Source organism: Odontomachus brunneus, unplaced genomic scaffold (genome assembly GCF_010583005.1).
Source record: "Odontomachus brunneus isolate Ranch 3 - 2012 unplaced genomic scaffold, Obru_v1 Obru_scaffold_049, whole genome shotgun sequence".
Lineage (NCBI taxonomy): Eukaryota > Metazoa > Arthropoda > Insecta > Hymenoptera > Formicidae > Odontomachus > Odontomachus brunneus.
In genome coordinates, this window is record NW_022639499.1 from 646522 (window position 1) to 671983 (window position 25462).

The window sequence follows — 25462 nt, forward strand, 5'->3', positions numbered from 1 at the left end:
ATATATATAATATTTTAGTAACATGTTATATTTCTGTTATATAGTTGCAATATCGTTTGAGTGGGAAATTACAACTAACGTGTATGTTACGAGTAACAAACATGTTATATTGCACGTTACATTCTGTTATATTATGACGATGTAACTGTTATATTATTGTGTTTGCTGGGAATAGACAAACCGCGCGGAGTAACATACGATCGTTACGGATAGCGATCGAAGGATCGCGATAACAACCGAAGAACGCGAACAAGCCAAATAAAAGGCCACACGGTAGACACAGAGATCACTCTGATCCAAGTGTTAGTCGCTCATCGGAACTCCTCTCTGAGATCAACTCCCAGAGACACCGAGCTCTCGATATCGCTACTAACCTGCTCAGGGCTTTAGGATCACAGTGTGGCGAATACGTCACCGACCCACGCATCGTCGACACATCGATCTCGACACCGCATAGCGTCAACACGTCTCTATCGTGTGAATACACACGCGAGACAACAGGACATGCCGATACGCGTTCCTGAGATCACCACTGGTTCCCCATAGCGTAGATACACGCTCGGGACCAGACAACTGGTCTTCCATAGCGTAGATACACGCTCGGGGCCAGGACACTTAAAATTTCATTTTAAAATATGTACTCCAAGCATCGATCTTTACAGCATCCTAGGATAAACTTAAGTCAATCATAAATATGAAATCGGACTGTAATGCTCCGCTCTGGATCAAGAGTTAGGTAAAATGTCCGACGCTTTATAGATACGCATTCCACATAATTACTGATTAATCGAAAAAGTGAGAGTAATATTTCAAATTTTTTTTAACTGACGATTATCACACGATTCGCACATGCTAAACGAAATAATTATACTGAAAAAAAATTGCGTTAAAAAAACTAAATTTCCATATTATATAAGTACGGTTTTCTTACGCAACCTGCAAACTCGAGTAAAAATCGAAGGTTAAATAAAAGTCCAGACAGATCAGCAATCTGATATCAGAATCTTATATCAGCATTTGATATAAGAATTTGAACTACAAAATCTAGTCAGCAGTTAAAATATTAATAAAATTAAAATAAAATTATAATATATATGTAAAAATAATATATGTATGTATGTATAATATAGATGTTCTCTCACAACTATCAAACAATGATTTAATTGCATAATACGAATGACTATATATTTTTGACGAAAGGTTAAATAAATTAAACGGTAAATATACGGTCAATAATGCGTCAAATCAGCTTTATAATTAGCTCGTTAAACTTTTGAGCTCGCTTTGCACGAACAAGAGATTAAGGAAAAGCGAAAATAATGCTGAGAAAATATGCGAGTTACTTCGCCATGTATAGCCCTGAAAGATTGAGTTCGTTCAACCCGAGTCGCGGATTGTTTCGATTGATTTTTTCTTAGAGTACACGTTACAAAAAATGATACGTTACGACACAATTGACAACGTGAACTTCGGACAGAGTTAAAAGAATTAAGGACGCGTAACTCGTCGATGCGAATACATCGAGAGATCGCAATCTAATAATTAAGCTTCTGTATAATCACGACCAATTAATTGACCCGTAATATCACGCTCGCTAGTGGGTCACATGCAATTTCGAGCTTGCTCTGACTAACGTATAAAATCGATGAATGTAAATAAAATCATTAAACTTTGAACAAATAACAAGTCAAGGATGTGAGTCGAGACTTTTAATGCTTCAAACGGCGTTAGAAACGGCGACTCACGTCTTTAAAGAGATAAAATGTGATATATTTCTAAATCAATAGCTAACAGTTGTTACCTTGTATATGAATGACCATTTTATGTATATTTTAACTCAGTAAAAACTTTTATTTTCTCCATTTGCCAGAAACGTTTAATTTTTATTTGAAATCTTAAAAGATAAAAAAGTATAAGAAAATTTCGATCATCCAAAGCAAAGCGAAGTTTCAAAACAATGTTCTGTCTTTCTTGAAAATTTTCGATTTCATACATACGAATTCTTGGCCACCAAAATTTTGTTTCATGTCTTTACATAAAAAATAATATTTTAAACGAATGAATAATTTCATATTTTTCAAATTTTAATGAATAAATGAAAGAATGATTCTATACTGAAATTGTTACAGTTCATGAATTGCATATTTTAATCTCGAGTAAAATATTATATATAGGTTGTTGTATTTATAATAAAATATAAAACAATATCGTCCAATTGCAAAGGATCGATCGTTTTTACAAATAAAATAAACGACATCAACTCGGTATTTTTTAAACATTCGACAAAGACTTCTTATTTCCTTCTTGATATCCATAACTTCCTAGAAGGATTTAATAGAAACTAATATTAGGAAAAAAATATTAGAAAATTTATTTGCGGGATATAAAGTTTATTCTCAAAAATAAGCTTTATATCTTATAAAAATAAACTTTATATCCCACAAATAAATTATTGAGTATTTTTTGTCAGTATGTGTAGTCCACAATGTGTGCCAATTAACAACGACAGCAAAATTCACATAATCCGAGAAAAAAAAGTTTATATATAAATTTTGTCCATATATGGTTATATATAATCATATATAATTATATATATCGACATTGAAAAGAATACTATTGTGAAGATACAATCGAAGTAAATGCTTATGTTTATGGTAGCCCATAATGTCGACGTTTAATCGAATAAAATTATGTTTTCCTTTTTTCATTTGACAATTTGACAGTTTTATATATAGACATATATAATTAGATATGATCATATCTCACACAGCACCAACATATTTCAGAAAGTTTTCAGAAAGCTTTCAATGAAATATGAAATATTTCAAAGAAATATTTCAGACTTGTTTTAGATAACTTTCAGATATATTAAATGTTCCGCGCTATCATGTACTATCTGAAATGTATCTGAAATATTATTGAAATGTTTCAAAAATATATGGGAAATATTTCAGACACTTTTTTTTATACAGAAATTATTCGTATTTTTATATTTAGAAATTATTCGTAAATATCACAATATTTGCTGATTTTATTTAAAAATCTTAGATTATTTGATTTCAATATTACATCACATTTAAAAATTTTCATCGGCACTGGGACTCGAAACTTGGACCATGAGCCATCTCTGGATTATGGATTATCTGTTGCTTTAGACACTACACCACTTCTTCGATTGATATAAACGTCTTACATTTTGTCAATATATATTGTAATTAACATAGTAATATAATTTTTTTATATAATTTAATAAAATGATTTAATTTTAATAAAAATTATGTTTTTCGTACATGTTTCATTGTTAATTTAATTTTTAGGTAATGAGGTAAGGTCTACAAAATCCCGCACATTCCATTTCGTTATCTTTCATTTTTTATAATAAACATTTTTTATTGTTAACTGTTATTAAATAGATAAAGTCATAAAATACTATAAACTGAGTAATTATAAAAGAGATTCATTATAAATTATAACGAAAAAGGAAAAAAATCCATCTATATATAAGATTTAATTAGATTAATTAAATTTATGTATTAATATATAAATCAACGCTTATATTATAAGCGATTTCTGAAATATTTTAATGAAAAAGATTTTGATAAAATGTTTTACAAATATTTCTGAATTATTTCAATATAGTTTGCAAGTTATATCTTTCGGAAAGCTTTTTGAAAGATATTGTGCTGTGTGGGATATAAAGTCAGATATATGGACAAAATTCATATAATCATATATAATCATATATATTTATATATAATTATATATAATCTTTTCCCGGAAAAGCGTCACGGAACGAACGCTTCTGCTCTTGCGGAAGAGCGTGAGATTCCGCGGCGCTTACGCGTAGTATCGCGGCGCACAATCGATACTCATCCGGATTTGCGAGTCGAGCACCCCGCTGGCCAGCTAATTCCACATATGAGCGGGTCAAGGTTCGCGCAATACACTGACGAATCGTAAGGATTCCCGGATTAGATCGTAACGACGAACCACATGCGTAATGACCTCCCGTGCCTCCTCAATTAATTATATAGTCGCGATAGACAGAATCGCGAATTGTCAAGCAGACAGGAGAGATGGTTCTTGCTCTCTCTGTGCGCAACTTTTACTGAATCGTTATGTGTACACTGATGTGTTAAATTTAACATTTCGTGTGTCCCAAATCATCCACTCTCATTTATGTGTAAATTTAAGGTAAGCGGACAAAATCCATAAAAAGAGAGGGGATAATGTTGGCAACGTTCAAAAGTCTGTAGGATCCATAAATTCATTTCTGAAAATTAATATCATTGTTGGACGTTAGGAGAGTGTACAGAGATGCAGAGTTAACCTGTCACAAATTTATACTTTTGTATACTCTCCTAACGTCCAACAATTATAACCTTTAGAAATAAATTTATGGATCCTAAAGACTTTTTGAACGTTGCCAACGTTATCTCCTCTTTTTTATGGATTTTGTCCGCTTACCAAATTTAACACAAAACAAATGTGGTAAAAAGTAACACGCATAATATGTAAAAAATTAACACAAGAATTTAACACTTGAATACCGTCAGGAGTCACGGTTTGTATTATATTAAATTGACATATGTATAGTGTTAAATCAACTAAAATAAAACATTACTTTAACACTTGAGAGAAACATTACTTTAACATTTGAGAGAAGTATTAATCTATGGTTTTGATGAAATGAAAATGTTAAATTAACATAATCTATCTCAGACATATTAAATATGTCAATTTAACACAACCTGTGATTTCTAATGATATTCGAGTGTTAAATTCTTATATTAATTTTTTTCATATTATGCGTATTACTTTTTAACATATTTGTTTTGTGTTAAATTTACACAGAAATGAGAGTGGATGATTTAAAACAAACACATGAAATGTGTTAAATTTAACACATCAGTTTTTACAGTGTACGGCAGTTTCCAAGAATATAAAAGAACTGACCTTTTATATCCATTAGAAAACACAGCACAAAATAGATACTTCCTACGTCCTTGGTAATAATTAAGTATTACGTCTCTGGAAAATATTTTTTATCCTCACTACACAGACAAAATATTTTATCTCTTGATTGTCTATTTTATATTCTCCTCATTTACGTGAAACACTAAAATCAGCATAAGGTCGCGTTTGCGCGCATAGATTATATGGTAGACATAACATCGTCACAAAGAACATTAGATCAACATCTTAAAATATAGATTTTATGCGTATCTCTCGAAGATTTTTGTTTAATATTTTAAAAACATTTCATGAATATTACCAAATGTACGATCTCGAATATTTGCAAAATGTTTTAGCAATACTAAAGTGTCGAAGTTATAAAACAGTGAAGAATTTTATTCACGATTTGCCGCTCATAAAAAAACTGTTCAGAAAGTGGCCTGGTTGCACCAATATTATTTTGGCTTTAAGCGAAACTTAATATATCTATCTTTATCTTTCTTTCTATATACTGATGTGTTAAATTTAACATATCATATGTCCCAAATCATCCACTCTCATTTATGTGTAAATTTAACACAAAACAAATGTGGTAAAAAGTAACACGCATAATATGGAAAAAATTAACACAAGAATTTAACACTTGAATATTATCAGGAATCACAGTTTGTGTTAAATTGACGTATGTATAATGTTAAATTAACTAAAATAAAACGTTACTTTAACATTTGAGAGAAGTATTAATCTATGGTTTTGAGATAAAATGAAAATGTCAAATTGATATCATCTATGTCTGACATTTTAAATATGTCAATTTAACACAACCTGTGATTCCTATTCCTACCTGTGAACGGTATTCAAGTGTTAAATTCTTGTGTTAATTTTTTTCATATTATGCGTGTTATTTTTTAACACATTTATTTTGTGTTAAATTTACACATAAATGAGAGTGGATGATTTGGGATACATAAAATGTGTTACATTTAACACATCAGTTTTTACAGTATATAAATAAAGATAGACATATATTTAAATGTCACTTAAAACCAAAATAACGTTGGTACAACCGAGCTTAAACTGGTTTATGAGGGTTTATCTACTGATCTATTGGAATGTTGTTTAGGCAGCAACACGCCTATATTGCCAATCATCTGGCCGTCAGCATATTAAATAAAGGCCACTACGCAATTCTGGAAGTTTTTCAGACAATAGGAATCATCATAGGCCCAGTAATCAATTCGCCAACAAACGAGACTATAAGCGATTGCGGATCGCCGAGCGTAAACATTACAAAGCGACCAAGGAAGCTCGCGTAGCCAGCAGAAAAACTCAGGCCGCTCTGGACGAGTTTTATGAAAGAGAAGAAGCAGAAAAAGGAATGGACATTACTACTTCTTAAATTTCTTGGAGTAAAATTTTAGTCAAAACGGGGGAATAATAACAGTATATTCACTCCAAGATAAATAATGGAAGTATCACTTGAAATTACACGAGTGAATGTTTCATTCGAGCTTAGAGTGGATTCCATATGCGCGCGAATCGTTTCAGTCGATTAGAATGTATCTGTAACGATGAAAGATATATCAGATTTATTCTTCAATTTCGAATGAAAATATTCACTGGACGATTCAGAATTAAAAATTCGCTCTATATGCGTGAAAAATTATTCGAATTCGAGTGAGTCGATGGTTATTCTATTTTGCCAACAGAATTCCACTTTAATTAAATATTGTTTACTTAAATCAGATAAACAATACTTGATTTAAATAAAGAGAATTTAGATTTAAGTAAATATGTTAATGGCACCCAAATATTTGTAAGAAATATTTGTTGATTTTAAAGTAATTTTTCCCTCAGTGTAAATGAAAAAAGGAAGAAATAGTTTTATTCAATTAAACGTCGACATCATGTGCTACCAGAAGCATAAGCATCTACTTCAATGGTATTTGTATAACGATATTTTTTCGTCATGAACACGCATATGTAATTATGCATAACTATATATATGATCACATATAGAAGAGACAAAATTAATATATGATATTCTTTTCTTCGAGTGCATATACTGTGCGGTGCAGCAATTGTTCCTCGCATTTTTCGCCTCCACTCATTAATACCGGGTAAAAAATTTCTTAGAGTGAAATTTCACTCGAAACGGGGGAATAGTAACAGTATCTTCACTCGAAGATAAATAATGGAAGTAACCCGGAATTGCAAGAGTGAATGTTTCATTCAAGCTTAGAGTGGATTCTAACTCCACATGTGCGCGAATTGTTTCAGTCGATTAGAATGAATATATAACGATGCATCAGATGAAAGATGAATCAGAGTTATTCCTCAGTTTCGAATGGAAATATTCACTGGACGGATTCGAAGTGAAGAATTCGCTCTATATGCATGAAAATGCATGCTTTTGTCGCGTCGAACAAAAGCTCAGCGGATGACAATTCTAAGGGTGACTCACGCACCATAGATCACTGTTTCGTCGAGGATGTTCACCCTCTTCTTGCAGTAGCGCGCTAGGAAGACGGTGAGGAACATGCGCAGGAAGTAGTGCAGCTCGACGAGGCCGTAGAGCAGCACAACGGTGGCGAGCACCCCGACGATGACCCAGCACGTCACTACCATCCCGACCGGTCGTTGCTCCGCGAGAATCGCTGCGAAACCGACGGCTTTTCCGTCTCGCCTTGGTACTTCGGAAAGTCGTCTTCGCCGCCGCTGCCGCCAACGCCGCCGCCGCGATATCTCGCAGCAGCGGTTTATCGATTCGTCTGGCAAGGGGGAGAAGAGGTTGATGGCGTTCGTTGGAGTTTCTCCCTTCTCGTCAATAAAAACGCAGGCCACCCTGTGCTGCAGGCGTTTCGGAGAACCATGGGGCGATTCACGGCCGCGCCAACGACGTTTAAACCTTCATCCCGCACGCCTTGTCGTCCTTATTGACAGAAATTCATGTCGCAAACTTGAATTCGATCACGAAATTTTGAGAAAATTTTTAAAAAATCAGAATTTTGAAAAAATCAAACTGTAAATGTCGACCGCAATAATATGATGCACTCGATAATATTTATATTTTATATAAATTTGCATTTATTCTATGCAATAAATTAAATAGTAACTTTTACATATTTATTCTATATGTAACATAATTTACTTTATATGTAATAAATATATTAATATAAATTTATATGCTCATTATATTAATTATACATTTATATATTTTTTTCTATTCAATGCTATTGATACTCTCGAAGAATAGCGTTCTTAATAATTCCCCCGCTATTTTATCAATTAGTAGCTGTTAACGTAAATAATATTATTGCTGCATGTATAAGGAACGCGTGTAAAATAAAGAACATAAACATGGAAATCTGCTAAACAGACGGAAACTTGAAGAAGAAATATTCCCACACAGACAGCACAAAAGTCAGAATCGTTCTGAATGTATCTAGGATATCCTGCAGAATGCCTTAAGATGTCCTGAGTCCTGAATACATTCAACATAATCTCAGGATGTTTTGTGCTACCTAGAATTATTTTATTTGCCACGTTACAGCTTTAGAATATCCAAATATATTAAGGATCTTATATATTATTATTCTTACTTTTGGATATTTCTTTCTTTTTGATATTTAACACGAAAGCAAAAGATAACGATAACGATAACGATAAGATAATGAAAGATAACATACGAAAACAAAAGATTTCTCTCTGCCGCAACTAATCATGGTTTATTAAAAATATATTTGCTATTGTAAATAAAGATTTGCTGCTATAACCAAAATTTTTGCTACTATTGTTACTACATCGGTTTTATAGCTGAATATATATCTGCTGGCAATCATGCTTTCAGGTGTATTCATATGTTACAACAAGATTTAGCTGACGTACGCAGTCTTGTTCTTGCTGCCGCAGCTAATTCTTGTCTGCTTGTCTGCGGAATTTCGTGAGTAGTGAATAGCAATAATTTTATTCAAACTCTCTGCTGTGTGATTATTTACACGTCACGCTTATAAATATTCACATTTGTTTTAAGTTTGTATAAAATTTACGAATATATATGTAGATATATAAATTTTGACACACCGGCTCTAATCGATTTTATGCCGATAGCTAATTGTCAGCGATTGCCTCGGTATTTGCACCAAAACAAAGCGCGATGTTGGCGTCAATAATCCGCCACATCAGGCTGATTGCCTGCCAATAATCTTGCTAATGGTCTGAAGAAAAATGTGCATTGATTTAATCGGTTGCTCTATAAATAAATCCTAACGCTTTAAAATGACACTACAAATAATCCTTTATAAATAAAAAATAACGATAGGCTAATTAAAGTGTCACGCGGAACAGGCACGAAAAACTTCGTTTCATCCCTCGATTCGTAAGTAATTAATAACGATTCACAAGTAAATGGCAAGAAAAGCGATTGAATCGAACGCGATTAGCGCCGGTGATTCTTTTCCTCCTGAGCCGAATGGAATTCGATAGAAATCCAGACGAAACGACGCGACAAGACATCACAACCATACAAAAACCTACTTTCGATGCTTTCGCGTTTGCTGGCGCATTATCAGGCGAGACACGTTTCCGGCTCATCATGTTGTTCCTCCCGAAAATATCTATACACGAGGAGAATTCGTCTTCATCCCCTTTCTCTCTTTTTCTCTTTTATTCTATCTCTATCCAGCACGCACACACACACATATGCACATATGTAGTCGTCACTTTCGACGATTTTTCCCCATTTGACACTCGGCGCGACGCCCCCGACAACCCTCTCGCGCGGTGGAAATTTCGCGCGGGAATTCACGAATCTTCCAGTGAGATTTTCCGAGAGAAAGGAAAAGAAAAAGAGAGAGAGATGCGCAATAAAGGACACCAGGACACACCTGATGGCGAGATATCCTACCCAGTCGATGACATCTCGCGTACTGGTGATCGACGTCCTCGCTAGCCGCCGTCCCCGGCAGATCCCTTCCAGAAAGCCGCATCTGCGCCGAGAACATCCGACTCGGCTAGGAAGTCGGATGTAGTTTTAGTGGGAGACTCAGAGTGACAACTTTGACGTTGTTCTCGCGATTTTTAATCAATTGCAAAACAAGGTAAACCGCTCCGATGAATAAGGTTGCTGCGTACGAAATAGCAGTCTGATTGAAGGAAAGGATATAATTTATGTATCTTTATACGGGATATCCCAGACTCTCCTCCGCAATTTTTGTAGGAACACAGAACGGATTAAGACGAACCTAAAAGTCTCCGTTTTGCGATATTCGCAATAGATCTCGAAATATTAATTAAAAAGGATTAGTGAATGATCACGCGCGATATGGTAGTGGTGTAACCTGCAGTTATATAGGGTCGATGCTCCATTTGTGGCCACTGTAAGGATTTTCGACGAAATAAACGCGTCTTAATTTAATTCCCTTCGTTATCTAATATCTTTAATTATTTTAATATATTATATATATTATTAAGAAATATTATATATATATTATTATTATTATTATTATTATAAATATTATTATATATATTATTAAGAATCTTTAAATAATAAATTTAAGACAGATAAGCAAAATAAATTAAACACATTTTTAAAAAATAATACTTATAATGTCCGATTTCACGTTTTTGGTCACCATAACACCAGTTCTTGCCATAATAAGTACCTGTTCTGGCCACATAATGAAATTGAGATTAATTTATAATGAAACAATTAATAAAAAAGTATATGCAATAAAAATTATGGTTTAATGTTAATATCTTAATGTTAATATTTATTTTCAATAATTTATATATATATATATATATATATATATATATATATATATATTAGCATCTTTTGTTTTTTATGGTAAATACGTAAAAAGTTTTCTTTTATGTGTGTTTATCTCTGAAGTTTTCTTTTTAATAAAACGATTTTTCTTATTATCCATTTAAAGAAACATAAAAATAAGTGTATTTACAATGTGTAATTATGTATATATATATAAAGTTTGTTTCCAGACAAATAGCTGTACTATACTTTTATAATTTTTCAAAGCATAATAGTGAGGGCCAGTAAAAACCAGAGCATGAATTTTATAGTGCCACAAATTTTATAATTTTACACAATAGACATTCGTTATTTTTGTTGGCCACAACTAGAACAACACAACAACCAGTTCTGGCCACCCTATCGCCAAAAATAGAGCATTATATTAATACATGATCTAGTTTTCGACACCTATTATTTTTTGCTTAATAGGAATCAAATACATAGTTATACATATTGAAATTAACTTTTAGACTTTCCGTAAACCGATTATAGAAACATTTATTTACAATCATGTCTTTTATATAATAATTATATAGTAATTCTAACGTTTATCTTATCTCGTATCCTTAACGCTTTGCACAAGAAAATGTAGTAGTCGTTTATCTTCAGTTATAAATATTTAGTTAAAAAAGAAAGAAAATTCTACATTCGTTAACGAGCAGTATGACCAACAAAAATACTGTAAAAACAAAATATTGCCACTTACGTAACGCGAACATGAATCATAGACTAAATAATTCGAAGGTTCCTTGAAGTGGCCATAAATGGAGCACCGATCCTACTTATACATTAGATCAAACTATCCTCAAACGAAAAAGTCCTCTATCATTTTGCAAATAAAACGAAAAATCGCATACTTACAATTTTTTTGTTACAATAAAATATCCATGTAATGACACTCTTGTAATCGTCTCAATAAATTTGTAAAATGCTCCAAATACTCTTCTTGCTGTCTCAATCAATAAACAGACATAAAATTAACATAATAGAAATGATGAGAAAAGTTTGGTTTATTTAAATTGCATAATGTTCGGAGTATTTTACAAATTTGCTGAATGACAAGTTCCATTTTATGGATATTTTTTTTTATTTCAACGTATAACGCGCGCGTAAGAATCAAAAGCACGTAATTTCTCGCGTCTGGCGTCATCAAACAAAAACAGCCGATGTGAGTAGATCAAGAGCTTTAAATTTTATATATATATATATATATATATATATATATATATATATATATATCCGCAAAAGAATTAATTACTGAATTTATATGTTAAGTTGGAGTTTTATCAGCGATCTGGACGGATCTCTACGGCGAGATTGTTGCCAAGTGATGTTATCATCGATAGAAAAGCATGACTTTGCGGAACCACTTGAAATGTGTTTGCTGACGGAAGTGGTGTTTGCACTGATTACCTCAAAGTAAACGTGTTAACTCGGCGAGAGATAAGAGTACGCGCGTTGAAATTAGGTGCGAATATGAGCAAAGGTTATATATTAGGATACGTATGTGCCGTTGCCATTGTAATGTCAAATATTTACTCCTTATTTACTCACTAGTTTCGCAATTTCGTTCTTGTGAAAATCCGCGCGGGAACAAGTAACTTCACACGCGCACTTCACACGATGCGGTTAGTAACAGATCTTCCGTGTTAAGTCCAATTCGAGAAGATACGCGCGGAATCTGACATCTGTCGATACAAACCGCGCGCGCTTTGGCGACAAAAAGTACGCAGTTCAATTAATTGTCGCGCGGATACATACGGAGCACGGCGACTCGATTAAAACCCGTTTGAAGGCTGAGCATGCACAGGACAGGCGGCACTAACACCACAAGGAGAGACGACGTTTCGACCCTCGCGTCGAGGAAGCACTTTCCTGCTGATGTTTTATGGAAAACGTGTCCACGATGCGGTGGGCGGCACGAATTCGCCGCGATATCGAGTCGGAGAACAAAAGTCACGTATCATGTGAGAATTCCCGCTGACGTTCCCGCTTCTATTTTTCCCATATGTTCGTTCGCTTTTTCTCTCTCGTGGTCTTTTTTTTTGCGACGGACTCTCATGAATATGATGGAAATGTTCAAAACCCGAGTGATTTGCTTGTGCTTGTCGAGCACACCACTCGCTCACTGTCAAATATAAATCTCTCTCAAGGGCGAGATTCCGATTTGCAATGCGAATATCGACGTTTATTGTTTTTCAACGCTGTAAAGAGACAACACAGTAACACGTATGGATAAATACAAATGCGTGTGAATTTATTCACGAGTTTTCCATGAGGTCTTTTATCATGCAAAAATACTCGGACGCGCAGAAGAAATTGAAAAAAAACTGCGGTTGCATTGGCTGAAAAATCACCGCCTACGATTAGCCGTGAGTACTGAAGAACTCGTTGACAAAAGGACTGTCGGTCGGGTTGTACCGACACAATGGAAGATCGTATGGAATCCGAAATATCGGAACGGCCGGATCCTCCTCGTCCTCGATCGGAAACGTCGTTGTCCCGGTCTGAATACAAAATACAAACGTGTTTGAAATAACAATAACAATAAGAACACAATAATAACAATGATAGCAAGGTTGACATTGGTATGCTCTCTACATTTGTATGAATAATGCGACATTAAGCGGTCAATAAGTTATTCAAATCGTTTCAGGTGTGCCGGCAATAAAGACACTCACGATGAACTTTGGTAGGAACACAACGCCGGCCTCGTAGTTCATTATATAATAGTTGCTTCGCTGCACTCCCCACGCGGCTTTACTGAGATTCGCGCTGGTCAACACGAACCAGGGAATGTTTTTCAAGTCGGGCGAGATCCTCATGTAGGTTTTAATATGAGGTATCGCCCGGTCCCGTCCCGTTCGCTGCGCTTTCCACTGGCTAGATATGTAACAAAAAATCCGACCGTAGAAACACCGTGCTGTCTCAAACGCAAAATTTAAAAACTCAATTGAGAAGTATAACATATTACGTGTAACAGTTGCCATTACAAATCACTCTTGTCAATAGCGATTTGTTGACGACATTATTTTTCATCGATTATAACAACAAGGGGATGATAATCATAAGAAAATGGTTTTGTGAGAAAAGTACTAGAGATTGTAACGACTCGTTGCTTCCCTCGCAACAATAACGAGTTATTTCTTAAAATGCATGATGGTAGCAAATCATTGGCTACGTTCAGTAGAAAAATTTGCTTTGCAAGTGCTGCAAAATCCGTGAATTGGTATATACTCTTACATTTAGTTAAGATTAAAAGGTCATCTAATGTTGTAGTTATATTTTAAAAAGTTATATTCGAAAAATAAAAAGTTTAATTCGTTAATAAAACTTCTCATTTTTCACGAGTTTACGCGAGAGAAATAGACACATGATCAATTCACAAACTAGTGCACAAACGATTTTAAGACGATCCTTAAGAGTATACACCATTCATGAATCTCACAATTGCAAAGCAGCTTCCTGTGTCGAATTTTGACAGCCATTTTTTCAATGAGTAACACTAGCAACAAATTATTTTTAAAGAACCTTTCCAATCCTGTTATAAGTAACAAATGAAGCTTACTACATGTACGATTCTATCCATTGCTGTTTGGAGTGCACCTTCAAGCTGTAAGGCAAGCAAGATGTCAAAGTTTGGAAGTCGAAACTCCGCTTGTAATTCTCCATCGACGGATAAATAAATTGAAATTTTGGGTGGCTTTTTAGGCCCTGTGTGGTTTCCCGCGACATGGAAGGAACTATCTCCTTCGATAACCAGCTCTCATAGTTCGGGCCGAGACTGCCTATGCTGGAACTTTGTGCGATTAGAGACCATTGTGGCGCGTCCGGCGGCAGCGTGGCGTGATTAGACAGAATGCGCGACAATTTCCTGTATCCCCAAAAGTCAACGTCCACATTTTGATGAGTCCCAGGCACAGAGGCGACAAAGTACACATTTACGGCGGAAAAATCCGCCTTCCTCACCGCCCACATCCATTGCGTTAAAGCCGGATGTCTATATTTGCTCAGATATCGCTCGAAGTCTTTTTTAAAATTGGTTGGCGACTCTCCGTCCGTGGAATTCGCGGATTCCGGCAATAGAGGCAAGTGAGGCGAAATCCACAATCTACGATTATGACAAAACAGAAACATATTTAATCATAAACATCATACCATCGACAAGAAATATAAGAATATGAGTATTCAACAGATCCTTAAAGTTGGATAAATTAGAATTAAAACGAGTAGACGAATAGACTTTAATGACTACGACGAACTTAAGACTTTAATGAGCACACGTATGGAAAAATATCTATCTTATGTCAACAGATTTTGAAAGCTCACTTAGATCCTACTTAAAAAAAGAGATATCCTTTTTACACGTAAATCAATAAATTTATCTTTATACAGAGTGTCTAATTCGAGACACGACAGTGCAGGTAGAACTCATCATACTGAAAGATCTCACGCCATTTTAACCACCACGTAAAATTTTGAATTATTAATTAAAGGAGATTAATAAATAATCGGGCTGAATTCGGTATAATGGGTGACAATAAGTACAATATCCATTGTTTGTATATTGGATCAAACAAAAAATCTTCTACCTTTTTGCAAATAACTACATATCTTTTTGAGTTATTAATTAAAGAAAGCAAAGAATCGCGTGCAATCTATAGTTATTTACAAAGTAGCAGAAGACTTTTTTGTTCAGTCTAAGCTAATAAGCTAACAACTTACTATCACGTTCTATCAAGCGCGATTCATCAACCTTCTTTAATAGCTCAAAATTGTACGTGGTTGTTTGCAAAATGATATAGGACATTTTCCTCCAATTTGTTCAGTTCTACCTGCACACACACCACTGTGTCTGTGTTTCATAAATAACAACTAACAAAATAAAGTCATAAATACGTGAACGTTAAAATATTAAAATATCGAGAAATTTTTCCGAAATAAAAGCATGGAATCATCTCTGATTTTGTCTCTCTCCTTTCTAAGAATCATTTGCAATACTTTCAATTGATCCAGCAGTAGAATAATGACTGATTTGGAACAAACCCTTGCGTCCTATTCTCCCAGTCGTCCGAGTACAAATTAGCAGTGGAGACGACCACCCTGATTCCGTTGTCTTTGTACTGCAAGACCATGATCTTAGTGTGATGGCATCCAAACGCACTCGGCATATCCACTTGTATCATGGTGATGTTGCAGCCCAAATTTTCCTGATCCACTCTATCACCGTACAGTATCATCATATCAGTACGTTGGCCAGCCAACAAATACTGCAAACACAGCCATCCAACATCTACCATGAAATTCAAATGAAGACTGTCGACTATCTCCCCGAGACTTCTATCGAGAATCTCAGGGAAAGTTATGGAGAATTGTTGATTGTAAGTTTCCTTTGATTTTTCAACTCGGGTGAAAAATAGGTGGTAAGGTGCTGAGAGAGCATATTTTAATGCAAATTCTCCTGGTTCCACAACAGATACATTATACCCAGACCGTCTCATCATTTGAATAGCTTTCTCTCGAACATCTTTCCTGGACTTTTCAGAATCGCAAGCTTGATACATGTCCATTATAGACGTTCCTTTACTGGTATCTTTATTGGTTCCTTTGTTTTTGTCTGTTTGTTCTTTGCTTGTGGAACTGCTCTGCGAGTCACCAATGATCTGTTGATTTTTCTTAATATGATTGCTACTTTCTATATTGATTTCTTTCATTTTCTTTGTCACAGAGCCAGTTGAACTGTGACTCCTCTTTCTTGTCTACGAAGATGATGTATTCATTATATTGATCTTCCATAACTTAAAACTCTAATTTTTTTACTAACCTTGGTATTTTCTGAACTTTCATGTTCATTTCTCAAAGCTCTTGACAGAGCTTGAGCTTCTGTATCCATCTGCTTAAGCTTATCTTGTCTTTTTTGTGCCATTACTTTCTTATGTTTGTCTACTTTTCCTTGCAAATCTTCTTTATCATTTAATAAAGATTGTGCTTTGGGCAGTTCATTACTTGTTGCTAGCTTGGAATCATCTCTGTTTTTGTCTCTCTCCTTTCTAAGAACCATTTGCAATACTTTCAATTGATCCAGCAATAGAGAACGATCATTACATGTGAAGTTAAGAATCTCTGGTATTTCTATCACATCATCCAGTTGATTTATCACTAATTTCTCCACTGAAAATAAAATAAAAATCATGAATCTTTATTGTATGACCCAGAATCTATATGACCAAAAGAATACAAATTTATTTACAATGAGGATGTGACATTTCACTAAAGTGAATCGGATTTTTTCTATAACAACTTTCCTTAAAGGGGCAACATTTTTTCACTGCAATAGTAAACAATAAATTTTAGTATTTTCTCCAAAATTCAAAAATTTGACATACATAATATTCTTGAACAGTTACCTGCAGCACTCATTGCTGTAAATAAAATACTGACAGTAATTAGTATAAAATAATATTTATGTTTACAAAAAAATAGTTTTTATATATTTGGATTACAGCACGATAAGTAATATAGTGTTTTTATTGCTGTGTGAACGGGCTGCACTAATTTTCTCTCATCTTTCTTCCACCAAATTTTATCTGTATATCTGTATATCTGTTTCTTTTTAAGTTCCGAAAGTGTACATTAGTTCAGTAATAGAAAACAGACTTATAATTAGCTCTGTTTTCATATGACAGTTGCCCAACCTAACAGCCAATATATGATAAATTTTATACACACATTCCTTCTAAGTTACAATACGTTAGAATGCTAATTTCGTAATGTAAAAATTTTGACGGAAGCACGCCATAAAGCCCCATCTACATAAGCGCAGAACGCGGGTCGCAGGTCGCAAGAAACAAACGCTGGGCCGTAACATTTTTGCTTAAAGCCCCATCTACATAAGACGCAGAACGCGGGTCGCAGGTCTCAACAAACGTACATTAAGGCAAAAATCTTACGATCCAGCGTTTGTTTCTTGCGACCTGCGACCCGCGTTCTGCGTCTTATGTAGATGGGGCTTAAGACAGATAACAGCTCGTAGAATTGATAAAAATTAAGCTTCCTTCCTTCCTTCCAAATTGGTATACAGTCCTTCTATTATGGACCTTTCACCATTTACAGTATAAAAATTAAGCGAAAAGCACACACTCTTGCATAAAAGCATAATGCACAACGCATGAGAAAATTGACCAATCAGAATCTTTTCTATTGCCACAATGAAAATGGAGGACTCTGATTGGTCAATTTTTTTATGCGTTATGCATTATGCCTTATGCAAGAGTGTGTGTTTCCTGCTTAAGAGAGAATTCACACTATGGGATGGGCAAAAAAATTAATGTTTAGAAAACATCAATGTTCGTACATTGAGGATGGTATTACATGTAGAGAGTCGTGCACCGATTGGCTGTCGGATAGAGAATTTCTAGAGATTCTAACATTTTCTCTACATGTAATACTATCCTCAATGAGCGAACATCGATGTTTCTAAACATCAATTCTTTTTGCCCATCCCTAATTCATATTTTAGCAGAAAGATAGAAAACAGGAGCCAATCAGAATTCGCGCTGGTAGAAAAGCAGAAACTGTCGCGACTATCACCTGACCATCAGTAGAAGTTCTGATTCGCTTCTGCCTTTCTGTTCCTGCTTTTCAATTAGGTTTGTTCGCGTTGCTTGCACTTTTGACGTTTTTGCACTTATGGCTCCTGCACACAGGACGCGGTAATGCTTGCCGCGCGGCGGAAGTTCGGCGACAGCCAATCAATATGCTGCTTTCCGTAATAACCTTCTAGCTCTTACGGAAAAACAACATATTGATTGGCTGTCGCGCGGACTTCTGCCGCGCGGCAAGCATTACCGCGTCCTGTGTGCAGGAGCCATTAGGCCGCTATTCATAGTAGGATCTTATATTTAAGACTGTTTTAAGTTCATCTTCAGATGCTATACGGATCATTTCATTGGTTACGAAGTATCTGAAGATACTTCTTTCTAAAATGAGGTCAGTGTGCAACGGGGATTAGATATAAAAATATCAAAAGTACAACGCGAACAAACCTCATATAACGGATCTAACAAGTTTCTCTGCGACACGGCTAAATGGCGCCAAGCCCGCGTCCGAGCAGGTCTCGACTCGGTCTTATTTTAAATTAGACATAATATATATAAATATATGTGTCAATTAAATATAATTCTTAGCGGCACATTAAATATTTTCGGTAATTATCCAGTTTAGTGGCCTCACCTCCGATTTCGATGAAAGTAGGCTCGATCGACGCGTTTTTGCATGCCAAATAACTTTTTTCTCTGACAAAATCAGGGGGGATGGGGGCTATAGTCTCTTATGCTTAATTAAGCTAAAGAGTGAATTTCTCACAAAAGACTGTAGCCCTCACCCCCTGTGATAGGGGGGTCTGGGGGGCAAAGCCCCTCAGTTACATAGCTAGAGATAGATAGTATGACAGATTTTCTAATCCAACACGTCCTCAACTTTGTCTATTAATATCTCGCTTCGCAGTAGAGAGCGACGATTTTGTCAGAGGAAAAAGTTATTTGGCATGCAAAAACGCGTCGATTGAGCCTACTTTCATCGAAATCGGAGGTGAGGCCGCTAAACTGGATAATTACCATATTTTCTTTCAAATGAAATAAAAAAGGGAAAAATCGATTCGTCTTTGCGTCTTATACTATTCCGCCAAATTTAAAAGAAATAGCTTATAGCTTCTTTATCTTACGTATGTTCTTTTTACGAATAAATAGGATAAGATCTAAACCCAAGCAATTGTTGTTGAACATATCTCGTTTCTATCATATTAATCTCAAGAGCAAAATTCCGGTTTTCAATGCGAAAATACTGACGTTTATTGTTCCCCAGTGATATAAAAATATAACAAAATATAATACATATAGTATAAATATAAAAAAATATCAAATTATTTACAAATTTTTCATAAATCCTCTTAACATACAACAATACTCTGTCATACAGCGAAACTAGAAAAGCCCTGATTGCATCGATTGAACAGTTACATAACTAGTTTCAGGTCGTCCTGCTCCCTGAAGAAGTGAACGAAATATTCATGAAACATCCATGAAACCAAACACAAGGAAGACGCGGTCCAAAGCCGGTAAACAAGCAAAGTTACATAACTATTCCCAGTAAAAACAAAGTATCATCGATTACAATGTCAGCTCAATCATATGGTATCCCAGATAGCAAGGTGACGTCTAAAGACGTCATCTTGCTACCTGGGATATTACATAACTGACATTGTAATATGGATGACACTTTGCGTTTACTGGGTAGACTATAAATTATCTATAATTGGTGTATACTTTTAAATATCTATTAATTATATTCATCTTCCAAAAGTTCATTCTGGACCATTGATTTTGGATCAGTGTTCGCTGAAGGCTGATAGCTGTGCAAAGACTTTCGTGTGATACAAGGAGTATCCGACTCATGGTATCGGTGCAATGGAAGATCGTATGGAATCGGAAATATCGGAACGGCTGAATTACCTCTGTCCTTGATTGGAAACGTCGTTGTCGCGGTCTGAATGCAAAATGCAAACTTATTTAAGACAACAATGACAATAAAAACGACAATAGCAATGGTAGCAAAGCATTGATATGCTCGCTGCATTTGTATAAATAGCGATATTAACTCGGGAGTGGGCGCGTGAACGAGACGAACGTTAGTGCGCGTGTATCGGTCATTTCGATCGAAATATATTTAAGCATATATATGTATAATAATTAAGTAATAATTAATAAATTACCAATCCAATTATTAAAAGAAACAATAATTGAAGGAAATAATTTTATGATGTCACTATTTCTTCTTTTTCCCAACTTTTTTTTCTCTTTAGCATTTCTATATCTAATATGTTTAGGAAACATATTAAACTTATTATACATATGTGAATATATTATAAACAAAATTATAATATTTTTATTTTAACTGCATTAGTAAAAAATGCATTCTTTTAGTTTAATAAAATAAAATAAGAATTTCTTGCTTCTCTCGTTTTACTTTGATTAACTTAAACATTGATTTAATAAATTTAAAAATTTATTTGATAAATTTAGAAATAGAGAATAAATCTTCTTAATTTATATAATGGCAATATTAAAATTATCACATTATGTATTATTTCAATAATTAAGTATTGATTTTAATAATATCGCTATTGAGAGAGAGAGAGAGAGAATCAAGAATATATACTCCAATTACGCGTGCTGTTGAAAATTTTATTGATTCAACGAAAAAAGAGAGAACCGTCCATCCAACTACAGGCCTGTTTTTTATAGTTGCACTGCTGAACTACTGAACTGCTACAATATATTGAAGTGAGACAAATATACGTTTTCTCACTTTAACTTATTGTACTAGTTCAGCAGTGCAGTTACAAAAACAGGCTTTAAGGTGCCTTTACATGGGAGTATCGAGCGTCGAGCGTTAAAACGGTAGCCAATCAACGTACCACTTTCCGCAAGAACTACAATATACTTCTGAAACCTGATACGTTGATTGACTAACGCTTTAACGCTCGATGCTCGGACGTTCCTATTTAATGATGTCGGAAAGACAATGGCTTGGTTTACATCGTGCACTTGATACGTGTACTAAATAGTAATTTTCTATTAGATAATCTTAATATCGATAATGCATATCAACGACGACGCATTCAATCAATACAATACGTTTTGTTGATGAGTATTATACTAGCTTAATATACTATTGTTTATATATATCGTCAATGTTAAGATAATCTAATAGAAAGTTACTATTTAGTACGCGTATCAAGTGCACGATGTAAACCAAGCTAATAGACGTTCGGCGGCACATCGAGTAATGCTGACGCGGCAGAGATAAAAGACTAACGTTAGTAGGCGCGCTATAGTCTTTTAGACAGACTGCTAAAAACGTATCAAATTTCACATAGAAATAAGCGCGTCTACTTCTCCATGCTATACGCGAAAACATCAAAGAAAATTTACGTAAATGCGAAGATACGATAATGTCAATAGATTAAATGATATAAGTAGAAAACGAAAAAGTACGGAGAAATGACCGATACGCACCCACTCCCGGGTTAAACGGCTGAGAAGTTTTATTCGTCGATGATGATAAGGTGTGCTAATGATGACACTCACAATGAACTTTGGTAGGAACACAACGCCGGCTTCGAAATTTTTTATAGAATATTTGTTTTCTTGCTTGACTCCCCACGCGGCTTTGCTGAGATTCGCGCTGGTCAGCACGAACCAGAGAATTCTTTTCAGGTCGGGTGAGACCCTCGTGTAGGATTTAATATGAGGCATCGCCCGGGTCCGTCCTGTTCTCTCCGCCCTCCACTGGCTGCATATAATCATAAAAGTCTAGCTATAGAAATAACATGTTGTTTCCAAAGAAAAATTAAAAAGTAGTGTTGGGAAGTAACGCATTATTTGTAACATTTGTAACAATTATCACATGTTACAAGTGACGCTTTTGTCAATAATAACCGTCTTTGTATCGACGGTATCTTTCATCGTAACGATAACAATATTTTGTCGTTATTTTACATATGTAAAATTTACATGAGCTGAGAATTATAAGAGAATTGTCTTTAGAATTTAGTGAAAGATTTAACGAAAGTTGTAATGACCCGTTACTTCTAGAATAACGATAATAATAACAAGTTATTTGTCAAAATAATGAGGCAAGGGAGAAAGAGTTAATGATAATGAGTTCCCTGCTTAAAAGATTTGATAAAAGTACAAGTATTATATAACAAAAATTATATAAGAAAGATCTATGTAACTAAATCGTGTTTTTGATAAAAAAATAAATAAAATTACATATAGAAAAAAACACGTGTATTCAAATAAATATTTAATCGTTAAAAATAAGTTACGCGATATAGAAAAGATAACTTTTTTACATTAAGTTTAAATGAGAAAAATCAAAGTAGCATTACAGAAATTTTCGAATTTTTCTGATTCTGAAATAGAATATTCTGATAGAAATAATAAGTTCAAATAAAGTCATACGATATTTTAATAAAATTTGTATATATTTTTATGAATTTCTTTGTTTTGGATTTTTTAAGTAAAATTCTTTCAGTGGGTTGTGAATATATAACACACAAATTATTTGTAACAAATAACTTCCACAACTCTGTTATAAAAAGCAAATAAAACTTACTATAAATACAATTCTATCCACTTCTGTTTGTCATGCATATCCATGCTATAAGATAGGCAGAAGCTCCTATTGCAATCGTAGCTGTGCTTGTAATTCTTTAACGACGGATAAATAAACTTAAACTCCGGTCTCTTTGATTCCTGCGTGGTTTTCTGCGGGTGCGACATAGAGACAACTATCTCCTCCGACAACCAGCTCTTCTTGTAACTTGAACCGAGACTGCCTATGCTGGAACTTTGCGCAATTAGAGGCCACTTCGATGCGTCCTTTGGCAACGCTGCATAATGGGACAGAATACGCGACAATTTCCTGTGTCCCCAACGGGTAATATTAGGTTTATAATCCCCAGGAACAGATGCGACGAGAAACACATTTACGTCAAAAAAGTTCGCCCTCTTCACTATCTCTATCCATTGATGCAAAGCAGGATTCTCGTATTTACTCAGATATTTGCGGAGGTCCTTTTTAAAATTCGTTCCTGACTCTCCTTCACTAAGATTCGCGTATTCCGGTAACGGAGGTAAATGAGGCGAAATCCATAATCTGTGATAAGAACATAATAGAAGTTTAACCATAAATATCATATCACCAGTAAGAAATGTTTATAAGTATTTTACAGATTCTTGAAGTTCCCTTATAGAAATGTAATACTGATAAGTAATAATTTGGCCAGTGATAATTACTGTCGTTCAATAATTTTATTACTCGTACGAGTAATAAAATTATTACTTATCAGTATTACATTTCTATAAAGATTGGACAATTGGAAATTAGGATTAAATATAATATGGATGAAACTTTAGAAAAATTTGTTCAAATTATACCCGATTTGGAACAAACCCTTGTGTCTTGTCCTCCCAGTCTTTAGAGAATAAATTGGCAGTAGAGACGACTACCCTAATCCCACCATTACTGTACTGCAGAATAGTAATCTTGGTATGATGGCATCCAAAATTAGATGGCTTCTTCATTTGTATTGCAGTGATGTTGTCACCCAATTCTGTCTTATCTGTTCTATCACCATACAGAATCATCATGTTAGTACGCTGGCCAGCCAACATGTATTGTATACACAACCATGTGATGTCTACTTTGAAAGTCAGATGAAGACTGTTGACTATCACTCCAAGACTTTTGTCAAGAATCTCGGGAAAAGTTATAGAGTTATGTTGATCGTAAGTTTTCTTTGATGAGTCCACTCTTGTGAAAAATAAATGGTAAGGCGCTGAGAAGTCATGTTTTACTGCAAATCTTCCTGCTTCCGCAATATTGTACCCTTTATCTCTCAACAATTTAATAAATGTGTCTTGTATTATTTTTCTGTATTTATCATTATCATAAGCTTCATACTTTTTAATTACGTCTGCCCATCCCTTTTTGCTGATTTTTGGCTTTTCACTTTGTTTTTTGGTTGTAGAGCTACTCTGAGAACAGCAAGCTTCAGATGTGTCCATGACGAATGTTCGTTAACTAATACTTTCACTTTGTTCACTACTTCCAGAATTGTTTTGACAGTCAATAATGATTCATTGGCTTCCCTTTGTAACATTGTTATACTCTATCTTATCTTTTATGCTTATCTATCTTCTATCTCTGTCACATTCATTGTGTTTTATTACAGAATCAGCTGTATATAAAACCTTCTTCTCTCTCTCTTCCTTGTCCACCAAAATTATATTTGTTATATTCATCCTTCTTAACTGAAAGCTCTGACTATTTTTACTAACTTCAATGTTTTTAGTATCCTCATGCTCTTTATTACTTAAAGCTCTGGACAGAGCTTGAGCCTCTATATCCAACTGTTTAAGCTTGTCTTGTCTCTTTTGTGCCATAATTTCTTTATGTTTGTTTACTTTCTCTTGCAAATCTTTATTATTTAATAAATGTTGGAGTTATTACCAGAATAAAATTATTTTTTTTTTCTCTTTTCTAAAAATCATTTGCAATACTTTTAACTAGTCCAGTAATTGAAGACAACCATCATATGTAAAGTTAAAAACCTCTGATATTTCTATCATTCTAATCAGCTGATTTAACAATAATTTCACTGAAAATGAAATAAAATTCATGAATCTAAATTGTACACATGGAATTCTATGTTAAAAAAAATATGTATACAGATACTTACAAGAATGTAATTTTTCATTAAAATAAATCAAATACTTTCTAGAACGTTCCTCCATAAAAGGGCATCTGTTTGCTGCAGCATTAGAAGGTAATTTTTAATATTCTAAAGCAAAAAGATGTGCATAACATTCTTGAGAGAAAGAGAGTATTGTTACCTGTAGTATTCATTGCTAAAAATAAAATATTGCCGCTTGTGTGAATAATCTACAAAAAAATGTCTTATCTATCTATCTAGAACTAGATAATAGCACAATGCATAATACAATGTAATTTTGTTTTTAATGCTTTTGTATTCTATGACCGTTCAATGTATCATTTAAAGCCCGTATCACACTAGCGATTGGCGATTGATGACTTAGAACATATATATATAGAGGGGGAATTGCA

The 25462-nt window shown here is 34.4% G+C and overlaps 3 protein-coding genes and 1 long non-coding RNA gene across 8 annotated transcripts in view; 1 reads left to right on the forward strand and 3 right to left on the reverse strand.

Moving 5' to 3' along the window:
• The window catches only part of LOC116845132 (protein THEM6), a 17121-nt gene extending 7000 nt beyond the window's left edge, over positions 1–10121 (reverse strand). The window contains exons 1-2 of one of the 3 annotated variants that reach the window (XM_032817487.1): positions 9843–10121; positions 7425–7888 (exon numbers count right to left, since the gene is read on the reverse strand). In XM_032817487.1, the coding sequence (XP_032673378.1) occupies positions 7425–7584 (160 nt within the window). In that variant the 5' untranslated portion in view covers positions 7585–7888; positions 9843–10121. Of the gene's footprint in view, positions 1–7424; positions 7889–9492 lie in introns of all 3 variants that reach the window. The other 2 variants (XM_032817486.1, XM_032817488.1) reach the window with 2 other exon arrangements.
• Positions 10122–11246: 1125 nt separating this feature from the next.
• LOC116845116 (probable tyrosyl-DNA phosphodiesterase) lies at positions 11247–17676 on the reverse strand. Of its 2 annotated transcripts, XM_032817454.1 has the most exons (7): positions 17176–17672; positions 17019–17096; positions 16593–16939; positions 15815–16527; positions 14337–14879; positions 13450–13651; positions 11247–13275 (listed from the first exon to the last, which is right to left on the reverse strand). In XM_032817454.1, the coding sequence occupies exons 1-7, from the start codon at positions 17186–17188 to the stop codon at positions 13135–13137; spliced, it is 2037 nt and encodes a 678-aa protein (XP_032673345.1). In that variant the 5' UTR covers positions 17189–17672; the 3' UTR covers positions 11247–13134. The 2 variants fall into 2 exon arrangements, with proteins under 2 accessions (XP_032673345.1, XP_032673346.1); XM_032817455.1 differs by lacking the exon at positions 11247–13275 and having other exon boundaries at positions 13515–13657; positions 17176–17676.
• A 1916-nt stretch (positions 17677–19592) lies between these two features.
• Positions 19593–25462, reverse strand: LOC116845037 (probable tyrosyl-DNA phosphodiesterase). Of its 2 annotated transcripts, XM_032817294.1 has the most exons (6): positions 25231–25462; positions 25077–25148; positions 23789–24995; positions 22949–23491; positions 21916–22120; positions 19593–20311 (listed from the first exon to the last, which is right to left on the reverse strand). In XM_032817294.1, exons 3-6 carry the CDS (start codon positions 24400–24402, stop codon positions 20105–20107), a joined length of 1569 nt encoding a protein of 522 aa, XP_032673185.1. In that variant the 5' UTR covers positions 24403–24995; positions 25077–25148; positions 25231–25462; the 3' UTR covers positions 19593–20104. The 2 variants fall into 2 exon arrangements, with proteins under 2 accessions (XP_032673185.1, XP_032673186.1); XM_032817295.1 differs by lacking the exons at positions 25077–25148; positions 25231–25462 and having other exon boundaries at positions 23789–23962; positions 24040–24188.
• On the forward strand, positions 19966–20577 carry LOC116845039. The gene is made up of 2 exons (XR_004378183.1): positions 19966–20058; positions 20129–20577. It is a non-coding gene; the product is annotated as an uncharacterized LOC116845039 (long non-coding RNA).